Source organism: Neolamprologus multifasciatus, chromosome 2 (genome assembly GCF_963576455.1).
Source record: "Neolamprologus multifasciatus chromosome 2, fNeoMul1.2, whole genome shotgun sequence".
Lineage (NCBI taxonomy): Eukaryota > Metazoa > Chordata > Actinopteri > Cichliformes > Cichlidae > Neolamprologus > Neolamprologus multifasciatus.
Genome location: NC_140440.1, coordinates 13,755,086 through 13,768,161, shown reverse-complemented (window position 1 = coordinate 13,768,161; position 13,076 = coordinate 13,755,086). Strand labels below are relative to the sequence as shown.

Below are 13,076 nucleotides of genomic sequence, written 5' to 3'. Positions count from 1 at the left end.
CGTGACAGTGTGTATATATAGATGTATTATATATAAGAGACAAATATTGTTCTTTTAATATGTTGGCATTATTACATTTGACTCAATGCTTACATACATGTGTAAAAAGCAAATGTACGAGCTGTGATAACTGTGTCTGATAGAATGAAGAGTAGACTGATATATGAAATATTCCTTTATTGGGTGAGAAAATCAGACCATGTCATAACTGCTTTAAGTCGCACAGAATAGATATCAGAGCCTTAAACAGGCTGACTTCTGCTAAATGGGTCAAACTGGGCAGAAAGTCTACAAACACATAACATCCTTATAGAATATGATGTAACAGTATAGATCAACTTAGCTCAGGATATATAAAGCATATAAACAATTACAGCAATATGATGCAGTCCTTATTTAATGTGTGCAAGGTGACGAGAGGAAATGGGGCAAACATGAGAATGAAGAAAAGGGCGACTGCATCACAACAAAATGAATATGAGGACAGCCCTCTAACCCTACGTTATGGAGAAGGTGAGTGTTGTTTATGATGTGCTCCTTTTGTAAAACCTTATTTTCACCTTTGTGTGCGTGTTTGACATTGATGGTGCATCTGCTTTTCTTTGCAGCACCTTTTATGGTTTACCTTCCAGACAAATGGGTTGATGTGTTTTCTTATTTGTATTGTATGTTTTCCCTGCGCTCTTACTATAAGAAGAAAGGGTGTGTCAGTACTGTCCAGCAAAAACACATGATATCCAGGGAGTGTGAGTGTTGACCCACTACAAGCCAAACTTAAGAGTAACTGTCCAGAAAAACCACAGTTTTTTACACCACATAAATAACATTGTTCATGTGAGCATGTGACTGAATAGTGTTTATTGTATGTTTGATTGGCTGCATACTGAATTTCCACTTGTAGTTAAGGACTTTCAACTCTGAATACAAACAACTGTGTTGCTGTTTAACTAGTCATCAAAGCACAAAGTCCACGTCTGTGGAGTCAGCAGAGCACCGTCACTGCACGTCTGTGAGTACTCCTTTATTGTGCAGCGTACTGAAAGTAGCTTTATGAGTAAAACAGCTGCAGCGATGAAGAGATGTTATTATGTTATTATGGAGTTTGAACAGTTTCATGAGATGTTGTGCAGCAGCTGTATGTTGGTGCAGTGTTTCCAGCTGGGATTGCTGAGCTGTAGCTGCTCAGTAATCCAAAGTGTCTGTTTTTGAAATGAAATTATTATTTTCCTCAGAACTGCATAGTGTGTAAAATATTGTGTTAATCAACAAAAATGAAGCCAAAATCAAATAACAGTGAGAAACTTGTTATGGTGCTGGGTCCTTTATCCTCTGCTACCATTTAACCTTTACTGTTTCAGTTGTTTTATTATTGTATGTTTCTGCTTAATTAGTTCTTTCTTCAGGTCATTTTGAGTGTTTTATTTTAGCTTTTTCCCCTCACGGTTTAATTCTGTCTCCTTATATAACTAATTATTGCTAATTGTCTTAGTTAATTCGCAGAGGTTCAGTCTTCCTGTCCTGCTGTCTTCTGTGTTGTTAATTCTCTGTTTCCGTTTCTCTTTTTGTTACTTCCTGATTTATTTTGGTAGATTCTGTCTCATTTGTCTTCTTGGATTAACTCCAGCAGCATCTCATTATTCTGGTTTACCTCATATGTACATTTACAGCCTCAGTCCTCCCTTTCTTCTCGTGTTGTAATTTTATATTGTTCGTATCTTTTCTGTCAGATTTCGTTTGTTGTTCTCTTTTCACAGACTCAGAGTTTTGGGAACTTTCAGCCAAAACAAAGGTTTGTGTTTAGTTTAACTGTCTGCTGGTGATGGTCTTATCTTCCTCTAAATAAAATCAAGTGAATAATGAACATTATGAACGGCTGCAGAGCTACAAACTGAAATGTTGACAAACCCTGTTTGGTCTTTTTCTGGTCGTACGGCCGTGGACAGCATGTTAAACGAGTCTCAGATGGAGACATTTTTTGATTTTATAGAGGTTTTCACACTTAACAATAATTCATTCATCAACTGGATTTGATGAGCAGGACCTGGCTGCTACTTTCATCACTTTTCATCAAACGTTTTTTGAATTCTTCAACTGACCGTGCAGCAAAGATCCACCTGCTGCTGCTGCCCCACACAAATGTGTGACTGTGACTGTACAAGCAGTCAAAGGTGGAGCTGTTGCTGAGGAAGGAGAGTCTGCAGAGCCTGATGAACCAAGAGATAAAGCACAGACACGATATGGTCTCAACAAATTAACGTGACAAACGTTTTTTCCTGAGATCATTCTGTTCTGACATTTGCTGTTTCACAGTATTTGGCCCAGAGACTCTCATACAGTGTTCCTACAACTGGCAAAACAAAGCCAGGACCGGGTCACCATCATTAAACTGCTGCTTCATTGAAATATTTCATCCTGACCTGAAACCTTTCCAGGTTCTGTTTTGAGTGCCTGCCACATAGTTTGTGCCAGAAACCATGAACATAATCTATGAAATGCACAGGTTCATCTGAGACCACTGAGTCTGCAGCACAAAGGTCCTCATGCCTTTGACCAAAGACCAAGTAATTAGGGTTCAACCTCGTGCTCTGCCAACAGAAGCCGTCGTAAACCTGCAGTCACCTTTCATTTCTGTGCCACCTCGTGGAGCCACCTTATGAACCAGCACATCCCTCTACAGGAAATATACAGACGCTGCACTTCTAACTTCACTAAGCTGCACTTAGTAGCATCAGCACACTGTGCTTGAATTAGCTCTTGCTGGGAAACTGAAAAATGTTCAGTAATATTTAAATCTGGTCCTTTACACAAGGGGTGGTTACTCTCAGCCCCACAAACAAGCAACACACTGACCGGTGTCCTGAGAAAAGGATGACACTGAGGCCTGTTTTCACAGGCTGCCGTGTTATCTTTACCTTTGAGTGATACAAATATATCTCAGTAATATATCTGTGCAGTAATAACCTTTCTTGCTGCTTAAATGACTAGACAACAGACTGTTAACTGGTCTGCATTTTAACTGCCAACACCACCTTTCTTTATGCAGGGGGTTGAAATCCCAGGGACGTTTCAATGGTGATGAATACAAATCTTTTGTCCACAGTGTCCAGTATGGAGCTGTGTCCTTCTCCTTTAGGCCTGGAAAAAGAACATGCAACTCTCTTTACCACTGACTCCCTCCACTTCCTGCATGAACTGATTTCCACATTCGATGAGGAGGTGGACGAGGTAGGACAGCCAAAAAAACCTCTGTGAATAAACGAAGGACTTGTTTGAGTCAGGATGATTCTCTCTCCAGATTCTACAGCTGAGAGTGTCTAAAAAGGCCCGGCTGGATCTCACAGGTGATCTGCCAAGCTTCCTGGAAAGTAGCAGACATATCAGGAGAGACCCAGACTGGAAGGTCCTGCCCGTCCCCTCGAGGCTCCAAAAGAGACATGTAGATATTGGAGACTTGGCACCCTGCGACACTGAGCGCTTCATTAAAGCTCTTCTGTCACCAGCACAAGGCATACAGGTGCTACACAGGTGCAATAATGCAGCACATAGAGCTAAAGGTTTAATGTTCACTGCTAACTGTTCACACTGGGTTTGTTTTTGGTGCAGAAATGTTGATTTGTTTTGTGTTAGTTTCAGCATTATTAAACTCACAATCCCAGAAAATGTCAGACTTGTAAATACAAACAGCTGTAATGATTTGCTAATTTCATAAACCTGTTTTATTGACAACAGAACATATGAAAAGTTTAAAACAACACAATTTACCATCTGTATAGGATCATAGTTGCTCATCAGTCCTCGGTCTTCTTTGGTCACACATTAAGTGTTAAATTGGTGAAATTTATTTATTTGGTTGTTTCAAACAGGTTTTCTAAAAGGGAACAGGGACACAATTTGAGGGGGGAATTAAATTTAAAACATCCTCGTCTCCGTACAACATTAAAGTAAAGATATGAAGCAAAGTCCGAGCATGGCGCAGTTTAAACAGCGGTTTAAGGATGTGGTTTTTACAGGGTACAGGGAGGAGGTAGAGATCTGATCGGGTGTTCCTGTCCAATATTTTCATGTGTGTGCGGGTGCACGGGTATGTTGGTGTGGGTATATATATATCTGTAGTTTGTGTATCCTTTGAGGTGTTAATGGGGTTATTGAAAATGTGTATATGTGTGTATGTGTATGTATGGATAGATAGAAACATATATGTGTATATATATATTTAAAAAAAATGAATAATAAAAAAAATACACATGACATATAATGTAATTGCAAGGAGGTATTTCTGTAGTCTATAGATTACTAGATAGTGGGAAAGGGGTGGGATTAAATAAGCTCATGCTTCTTCCTGCTCCTTTTTGAACATGAAAGTTACAGTGGGGCAAAAAAGTATTTAGTCAGCCACTGATTGTGCAAGTTCCCCCACTTAAAATGATGACAGAGGTCAGTAATTTGCACCAGAGGTACACTTCAACTGTGAGAGACAGAATGTGAAAAAAAAAATCCATGAATTCACATGGTAGGATTTGTAAAGAATTTATTCGTAAATCAGGGTGGAAAATAAGTATTTGGTCAATAACAAAAATACAACTCAATACTTTGTAACATAACCTTTGTTGGCAATAACAGAGGTCAAACGTTTACTATAGGTCTTTACCAGGTTTGCACACACAGTAGCTGGTATTTTGGCCCATTCCTCCATGCAGATCTTCTCAAGAGCAGTGATGTTTTGGGGCTGTCGCCGAGCAACACGGACTTTCAACTCCCGCCACAGATTTTCTATGGGGTTGAGGTCTGGAGACTGGCTAGGCCACTCCAGGACTTTCAAATGCTTCTTACGGAGCCACTCCTTTGTTGCCCGGGCGGTGTGTTTTGGATCATTGTCATGTTGGAAGACCCAGCCTCGTTTCATCTTCAAAGTTCTCACTGATGGAAGGAGGTTTTGGCTCAAAATCTCACGATACTTGGCCCCATTCATTCTGTCCTTAACACGGATCAGTCGTCCTGTCCCCTTGGCAGAAAAACAGCCCCATAGCATGATGTTTCCACCCCCATGCTTCACAGTAGGTATGGTGTTCTTGGGATGCAACTCAGTATTCTTCTTCCTCCAAACACGACGAGTTGAGTTTATACCAAAAAGTTCTACTTTGGTTTCATCTGACCACATGACATTCTCCCAATCCTCTGCTGTATCATCCATGTGCTCTCTGGCAAACTTCAGACGGGCCTGGACATGCACTGGCTTCAGCAGCGGAACACGTCTGGCACTGCGGGATTTGATTCCCTGCCGTTGTAGTGTGTTACTGATGGTGACCTTTGTTACTTTGGTCCCAGCTCTCTGCAGGTCATTCACCAGGTCCCCCCGTGTGGTTCTGGGATCTTTGCTCACCGTTCTCATGATCATTTTGACCCCACGGGATGAGATCTTGCGTGGAGCCCCAGATCGAGGGAGATTATCAGTGGTCTTGTATGTCTTCCATTTTCTGATGATTGCTCCCACAGTTGATTTTTTCACACCAAGCTGCTTGCCTATTGTAGATTCACTCTTCCCAGTCTGGTGCAGGTCTACAATTCTTTTCCTGGTGTCCTTCGAAAGCTCTTTGGTCTTGGCCATGGCGGAGTTTGGAGTCTGACTGGTTGAGGCTGTGGACAGGTGTCTTTTATACAGATGATGAGGTCAAACAGGTGCCATTCATACAGGTAACGAGTGGGGGACAGAAAAGCTTCTTACAGAAGACGTTACAGGTCTGTGAGAGCCAGGGATTTTCCTTGTTTGAGGTGACCAAATACTTATTTTCCACCCTGATTTACGAATAAATTCTTTACAAATCCTACCATGTGAATTCATGGATTTTTTTTTTCACATTCTGTCTCTCACAGTTGAAGTGTACCTCTGGTGCAAATTACTGACCTCTGTCATCATTTTAAGTGGGGGAACTTGCACAATCGGTGGCTGACTAAATACTTTTTTGCCCCACTGTATTTGTAGTTGTTTTTGCTCGTTTTCCTTTTGTTTTGTTTTGTTTATTTGTCTCTTTTAATTCTATGTTGTTGTACTTTTTCAACATGTTCAAAATAAAGATTCAATCAATCAATCAATCAAAATCCAAAAAAATGGGGAGGAGTTAGCTAAACCAGAACCAAAACCCTCGATAGATTAGTTTCCTCTTAGTTTAATCTAATGTCAGCCAACCAGTTTGGAGATTTGGAGAGTTTGGTAACCATGTCTGACATTGTTACCTAAATGTATACATTAATGTTGTTTCTTCTGAGTCCTTGCTGACTTTTTTTCTTACTGAGCTCTTTTTGGTCTCTGCAGGTTGACTTCGATGATGGAAACTGCCCGACTTATTACAACCAGATCAAAGGCATTTACAATGTTTGTAAAGCAGTGCACAACCTGTTTCCCAGTAAGAGCTCGACTTCACCTTCATCTTCAGTTTACGCTGAGAGTCCGTACGATCTTAGTAAAAACATTATATTGCCAAAAGTCTTTACTCGTCTGCCTTCACATACATATGAACGTGAGTGACAGCCAGGCTTCATCCATAGGGTTTAATATGATATCGTCTACACTGTGCAGCTTCACCTCTTTGGGAAGAACTTCTAGAAGGTTTAGGAGTATATTTATGGGAATATTTTACTGTTCTTCCAAAAAACACATTTGTGAGGAGCAAATCTGAACGTGAAGTTTCGAGGTCTGTAGCTACTGTTTATGCAGAAAGTTGGTGACCTCTGCACACTATGGGACACATGACCCTGCTCTGTAAACTCTACCTGGGCTACCACTTTGTTTCTGTTGTTCTGGTCCACTCCTACTTCGATATAATACTTGAATGTGGAATATTTAGCAGCAAGGAAATGTGTCCTTCATCCTCTCACTGCACTGCTGGAATCCCCTGAGCTCCTGGGAGTAATCCATTAGGCTTTGACTTTTTTACATTCAAGTTTTAACTTGTAAATCTGTAGAAAAATCCTTTAAAAGAAGCAGTTTTTATTTTTACCATGTTTTCTCACGAGCTATTCCTCTGGCATCCTTCATCTGCAGATGTTCCTCATATATCTCAGGCTCCCGTGCTGATGCTGCGTCCCCGTGCGTGGAACATGGTGGAGCACAACATGATGGTAGTATTGAACTTTCATCAGTGGTTGTTTTGTTGGAAGCAATCGAGTGTGGTCTGAATACATAAGGATCATAGACATGAAAGGATTGGTGAGAAAAATAAGACGTGTGCTTTTCTGTCGTCAGGTGGAGGGGAAAGAAGCTCCTGGTCCTCTCTTTGACTTCGGGCTCCTCATGTTTCACTGTGGAAAGACACTGTTTGAACACAAGAGTGGACCCTTTTTCTACCTGTCCAAAGTAACACACGTGCAAACCTACATATGTTCAAACACGCTGATGATTTCATTTATCTGCGTTTGCACTGTTTCCTTTGTTCTGTAGGTGGAGGGCTACATGGAGGCCAGACTCTGGAACAAAATATTTGTTTGGACACAGCAGAAGGTTTGCACTATTTGTGGTGTTTATGTATAAACTTGTTTTTGTACTATGTCTTGTGTTTCGGGCTTGTAGCCGCTGTGCACTGACAGCAGCCTAACACCGGCCTGCCACCTGCCTCCCTGTGCTCTCACGCACCTTTAGCTCAAAGGTGAGAAAAAAGCCCAACAATAACATTTTTAGGTTGTCTAAGTGACTTATATATTACGTTTAACCCGCTGCTCGGGTTAAACGTAACTGCCAAAGACCGCTAAAGCCGGAAGTGCGAGGCTTGTGAGATGGGACGGTCTAGCCTCCATCGTGCTACCAGGTTGCCTAGCAACCATGATACTAACAGCTGGAAACGTTTCATAAAGCTTTGTTTGACAGAAATGAAGGAGAACATATTTGTACATTTGTTTCTACACGAGCTTTGTGTGATTTGATAAGTATCTGAGGCTGAGACCACAGGACTGTAAAACATGAGTTTTGAGTCATTTAAGATTAGCTAGTAAATAACAATTAGCTGATGTTGTTCATGAGACTAAAGTCAGTGTAAATATAATATGGCCAATATTAAAGTTATTATACTAATCATTATTAGTTATTATAGCAGTGAACATGAACTGAGCTTCAGTAAAGATTCAAGTTGCATTTATTTTCCTATCATCTTAAATCTTCACTCAAAGACACTCAAGTATCCGTGACAGTGTGTATATATAGATGTATTATATATAAGAGACAAATATTGTTCTTTTAATATGTTGGCATTATTACATTTGACTCAATGCTTACATACATGTGTAAAAAGCAAATGTACGAGCTGTGATAACTGTGTCTGATAGAATGAAGAGTAGACTGATATATGAAATATTCCTTTATTGGGTGAGAAAATCAGACCATGTCATAACTGCTTTAAGTCGCACAGAATAGATATCAGAGCCTTAAACAGGCTGACTTCTGCTAAATGGGTCAAACTGGGCAGAAAGTCTACAAACACATAACATCCTTATAGAATATGATGTAACAGTATAGATCAACTTAGCTCAGGATATATAAAGCATATAAACAATTACAGCAATATGATGCAGTCCTTATTTAATGTGTGCAAGGTGACGAGAGGAAATGGGGCAAACATGAGAATGAAGAAAAGGGCGACTGCATCACAACAAAATGAATATGAGGACAGCCCTCTAACCCTACGTTATGGAGAAGGTGAGTGTTGTTTATGATGTGCTCCTTTTGTAAACCTTATTTTCACCTTTGTGTGCGTGTTTGACATTGATGGTGCATCTGCTTTTCTTTGCAGCACCTTTTATGGTTTACCTTCCAGACAAATGGGTTGATGTGTTTTCTTATTTGTATTGTATGTTTTCCCTGCGCTCTTACTATAAGAAGAAAGGGTGTGTCAGTACTGTCCAGCAAAAACACATGATATCCAGGGAGTGTGAGTGTTGACCCACTACAAGCCAAACTTAAGAGTAACTGTCCAGAAAAACCACAGTTTTTACACCACATAAATAACATTGTTCATGTGAGCATGTGACTGAATAGTGTTTATTGTATGTTTGATTGGCTGCATACTGAATTTCCACTTGTAGTTAAGGACTTTCAACTCTGAATACAAACAACTGTGTTGCTGTTTAACTAGTCATCAAAGCACAAAGTCCACGTCTGTGGAGTCAGCAGAGCACCGTCACTGCACGTCTGTGAGTACTCCTTTATTGTGCAGCGTACTGAAAGTAGCTTTATGAGTAAAACAGCTGCAGCGATGAAGAGATGTTATTATGTTATTATGGAGTTTGAACAGTTTCATGAGATGTTGTGCAGCAGCTGTATGTTGGTGCAGTGTTTCCAGCTGGGATTGCTGAGCTGTAGCTGCTCAGTAATCCAAAGTGTCTGTTTTTGAAATGAAATTATTATTTTCCTCAGAACTGCATAGTGTGTAAAATATTGTGTTAATCAACAAAAATGAAGCCAAAATCAAATAACAGTGAGAAACTTGTTATGGTGCTGGGTCCTTTATCCTCTGCTACCATTTAACCTTTACTGTTTCAGTTGTTTTATTATTGTATGTTTCTGCTTAATTAGTTCTTTCTTCAGGTCATTTTGAGTGTTTTATTTTAGCTTTTTCCCCTCACGGTTTAATTCTGTCTCCTTATATAACTAATTATTGCTAATTGTCTTAGTTAATTCGCAGAGGTTCAGTCTTCCTGTCCTGCTGTCTTCTGTGTTGTTAATTCTCTGTTTCCGTTTCTCTTTTTGTTACTTCCTGATTTATTTTGGTAGATTCTGTCTCATTTGTCTTCTTGGATTAACTCCAGCAGCATCTCATTATTCTGGTTTACCTCATATGTACATTTACAGCCTCAGTCCTCCCTTTCTTCTCGTGTTGTAATGTTATATTGTTCGTATCTTTTCTGTCAGATTTCGTTTGTTGTTCTCTTTCACAGACTCAGAGTTTTGGGAACTTTCAGCCAAAACAAAGGTTTGTGTTTAGTTTAACTGTCTGCTGGTGATGGTCTTATCTTCCTCTAAATAAAATCAAGTGAATAATGAACATTATGAACGGCTGCAGAGCTACAAACTGAAATGTTGACAAACCCTGTTTGGTCTTTTTCTGGTCGTACGGCCGTGGACAGCATGTTAAACGAGTCTCAGATGGAGACATTTTTTGATTTTATAGAGGTTTTCACACTTAACAATAATTCATTCATCAACTGGATTTGATGAGCAGGACCTGGCTGCTACTTTCATCACTTTTCATCAAACGTTTTTTGAATTCTTCAACTGACCGTGCAGCAAAGATCCACCTGCTGCTGCTGCCCCACACAAATGTGTGACTGTGACTGTACAAGCAGTCAAAGGTGGAGCTGTTGCTGAGGAAGGAGAGTCTGCAGAGCCTGATGAACCAAGAGATAAAGCACAGACACGATATGGTCTCAACAAATTAACGTGACAAACGTTTTTTCCTGAGATCATTCTGTTCTGACATTTGCTGTTTCACAGTATTTGGCCCAGAGACTCTCATACAGTGTTCCTACAACTGGCAAAACAAAGCCAGGACCGGGTCACCATCATTAAACTGCTGCTTCATTGAAATATTTCATCCTGACCTGAAACCTTTCCAGGTTCTGTTTTGAGTGCCTGCCACATAGTTTGTGCCAGAAACCATGAACATAATCTATGAAATGCACAGGTTCATCTGAGACCACTGAGTCTGCAGCACAAAGGTCCTCATGCCTTTGACCAAAGACCAAGTAATTAGGGTTCAACCTCGTGCTCTGCCAACAGAAGCCGTCGTAAACCTGCAGTCACCTTTCATTTCTGTGCCACCTCGTGGAGCCACCTTATGAACCAGCACATCCCTCTACAGGAAATATACAGACGCTGCACTTCTAACTTCACTAAGCTGCACTTAGTAGCATCAGCACACTGTGCTTGAATTAGCTCTTGCTGGGAAACTGAAAAATGTTCAGTAATATTTAAATCTGGTCCTTTACACAAGGGGTGGTTACTCTCAGCCCCACAAACAAGCAACACACTGACCGGTGTCCTGAGAAAAGGATGACACTGAGGCCTGTTTTCACAGGCTGCCGTGTTATCTTTACCTTTGAGTGATACAAATATATCTCAGTAATATATCTGTGCAGTAATAACCTTTCTTGCTGCTTAAATGACTAGACAACAGACTGTTAACTGGTCTGCATTTTAACTGCCAACACCACCTTTCTTTATGCAGGGGGTTGAAATCCCAGGGACGTTTCAATGGTGATGAATACAAATCTTTTGTCCACAGTGTCCAGTATGGAGCTGTGTCCTTCTCCTTTAGGCCTGGAAAAAGAACATGCAACTCTCTTTACCACTGACTCCCTCCACTTCCTGCATGAACTGATTTCCACATTCGATGAGGAGGTGGACGAGGTAGGACAGCCAAAAAAACCTCTTTGTGAATAAACGAAGGACTTGTTTGAGTCAGGATGATTCTCTCTCCAGATTCTACAGCTGAGAGTGTCTAAAAAGGCCCGGCTGGATCTCACAGGTGATCTGCCAAGCTTCCTGGAAAGTAGCAGACATATCAGGAGAGACCCAGACTGGAAGGTCCTGCCCGTCCCCTCGAGGCTCCAAAAGAGACATGTAGATATTGGAGACTTGGCACCCTGCGACACTGAGCGCTTCATTAAAGCTCTTCTGTCACCAGCACAAGGCATACAGGTGCTACACAGGTGCAATAATGCAGCACATAGAGCTAAAGGTTTAATGTTCACTGCTAACTGTTCACACTGGGTTTGTTTTTGGTGCAGAAATGTTGATTTGTTTTGTGTTAGTTTCAGCATTATTAAACTCACAATCCCAGAAAATGTCAGACTTGTAAATACAAACAGCTGTAATGATTTGCTAATTTCATAAACCTGTTTTATTGACAACAGAACATATGAAAAGTTTAAAACAACACAATTTACCATCTGTATAGGATCATAGTTGCTCATCAGTCCTCGGTCTTCTTTGGTCACACATTAAGTGTTAAATTGGTGAAATTTATTTATTTGGTTGTTTTCAAACAGGTTTTCTAAAAGGGAACAGGGACACAATTTGAGGGGGGAATTAAATTTAAAACATCCTCGTCTCCGTACAACATTAAAGTAAAGATATGAAGCAAAGTCCGAGCATGGCGCAGTTTAAACAGCGGTTTAAGGATGTGGTTTTTACAGGGTACAGGGAGGAGGTAGAGATCTGATCGGGTGTTCCTGTCCAATATTTTCATGTGTGTGCGGGTGCACGGGTATGTTGGTGTGGGTATATATATATCTGTAGTTTGTGTATCCTTTGAGGTGTTAATGGGGTTATTGAAAATGTGTATATGTGTGTATGTGTATGTATGGATAGATAGAAACATATATGTGTATATATATATTTAAAAAAAATGAATAATAAAAAAAATACACATGACATATAATGTAATTGCAAGGAGGTATTTCTGTAGTCTATAGATTACTAGATAGTGGGAAAGGGGTGGGATTAAATAAGCTCATGCTTCTTCCTGCTCCTTTTTGAACATGAAAGTTACAGTGGGGCAAAAAAGTATTTAGTCAGCCACTGATTGTGCAAGTTCCCCCACTTAAAATGATGACAGAGGTCAGTAATTTGCACCAGAGGTACACTTCAACTGTGAGAGACAGAATGTGAAAAAAAAATCCATGAATTCACATGGTAGGATTTGTAAAGAATTTATTCGTAAATCAGGGTGGAAAATAAGTATTTGGTCAATAACAAAAATACAACTCAATACTTTGTAACATAACCTTTGTTGGCAATAACAGAGGTCAAACGTTTACTATAGGTCTTTACCAGGTTTGCACACACAGTAGCTGGTATTTTGGCCCATTCCTCCATGCAGATCTTCTCAAGAGCAGTGATGTTTTGGGGCTGTCGCCGAGCAACACGGACTTTCAACTCCCGCCACAGATTTTCTATGGGGTTGAGGTCTGGAGACTGGCTAGGCCACTCCAGGACTTTCAAATGCTTCTTACGGAGCCACTCCTTTGTTGCCCGGGCGGTGTGTTTTGGATCATTGTCATGTTGGAAGACCCAGCCTCGTTTCATCTTC

General features: G+C 40.4%; 1 protein-coding gene across 10 annotated transcripts in view; it reads left to right on the top strand.

Annotated features, from left to right (window-relative positions):
* Positions 1-16: 16 nt before the first annotated feature.
* Positions 17-13,076, top strand: part of ugl (ureidoglycolate lyase) — a 37,272-nt gene continuing 24,212 nt past the window's right edge. Inside the window, exons 1-12 of one of the 10 annotated variants that reach the window (XM_085171002.1) lie at positions 17-513; positions 609-1,009; positions 1,728-1,789; positions 3,101-3,225; positions 3,296-3,514; positions 6,311-6,401; positions 7,040-7,116; positions 7,241-7,351; positions 7,436-7,495; positions 8,581-8,683; positions 11,268-11,392; positions 11,465-11,683. In XM_085171002.1, coding sequence (XP_085027128.1) covers positions 3,109-3,225; positions 3,296-3,514; positions 6,311-6,401; positions 7,040-7,116; positions 7,241-7,351; positions 7,436-7,495; positions 8,581-8,683; positions 11,268-11,392; positions 11,465-11,683 — 1,122 coding nt within the window. In that variant the 5' untranslated portion in view covers positions 17-513; positions 609-1,009; positions 1,728-1,789; positions 3,101-3,108. The other 9 variants (XM_085171012.1, XM_085171005.1, XM_085171017.1 and 6 more) reach the window with 9 other exon arrangements.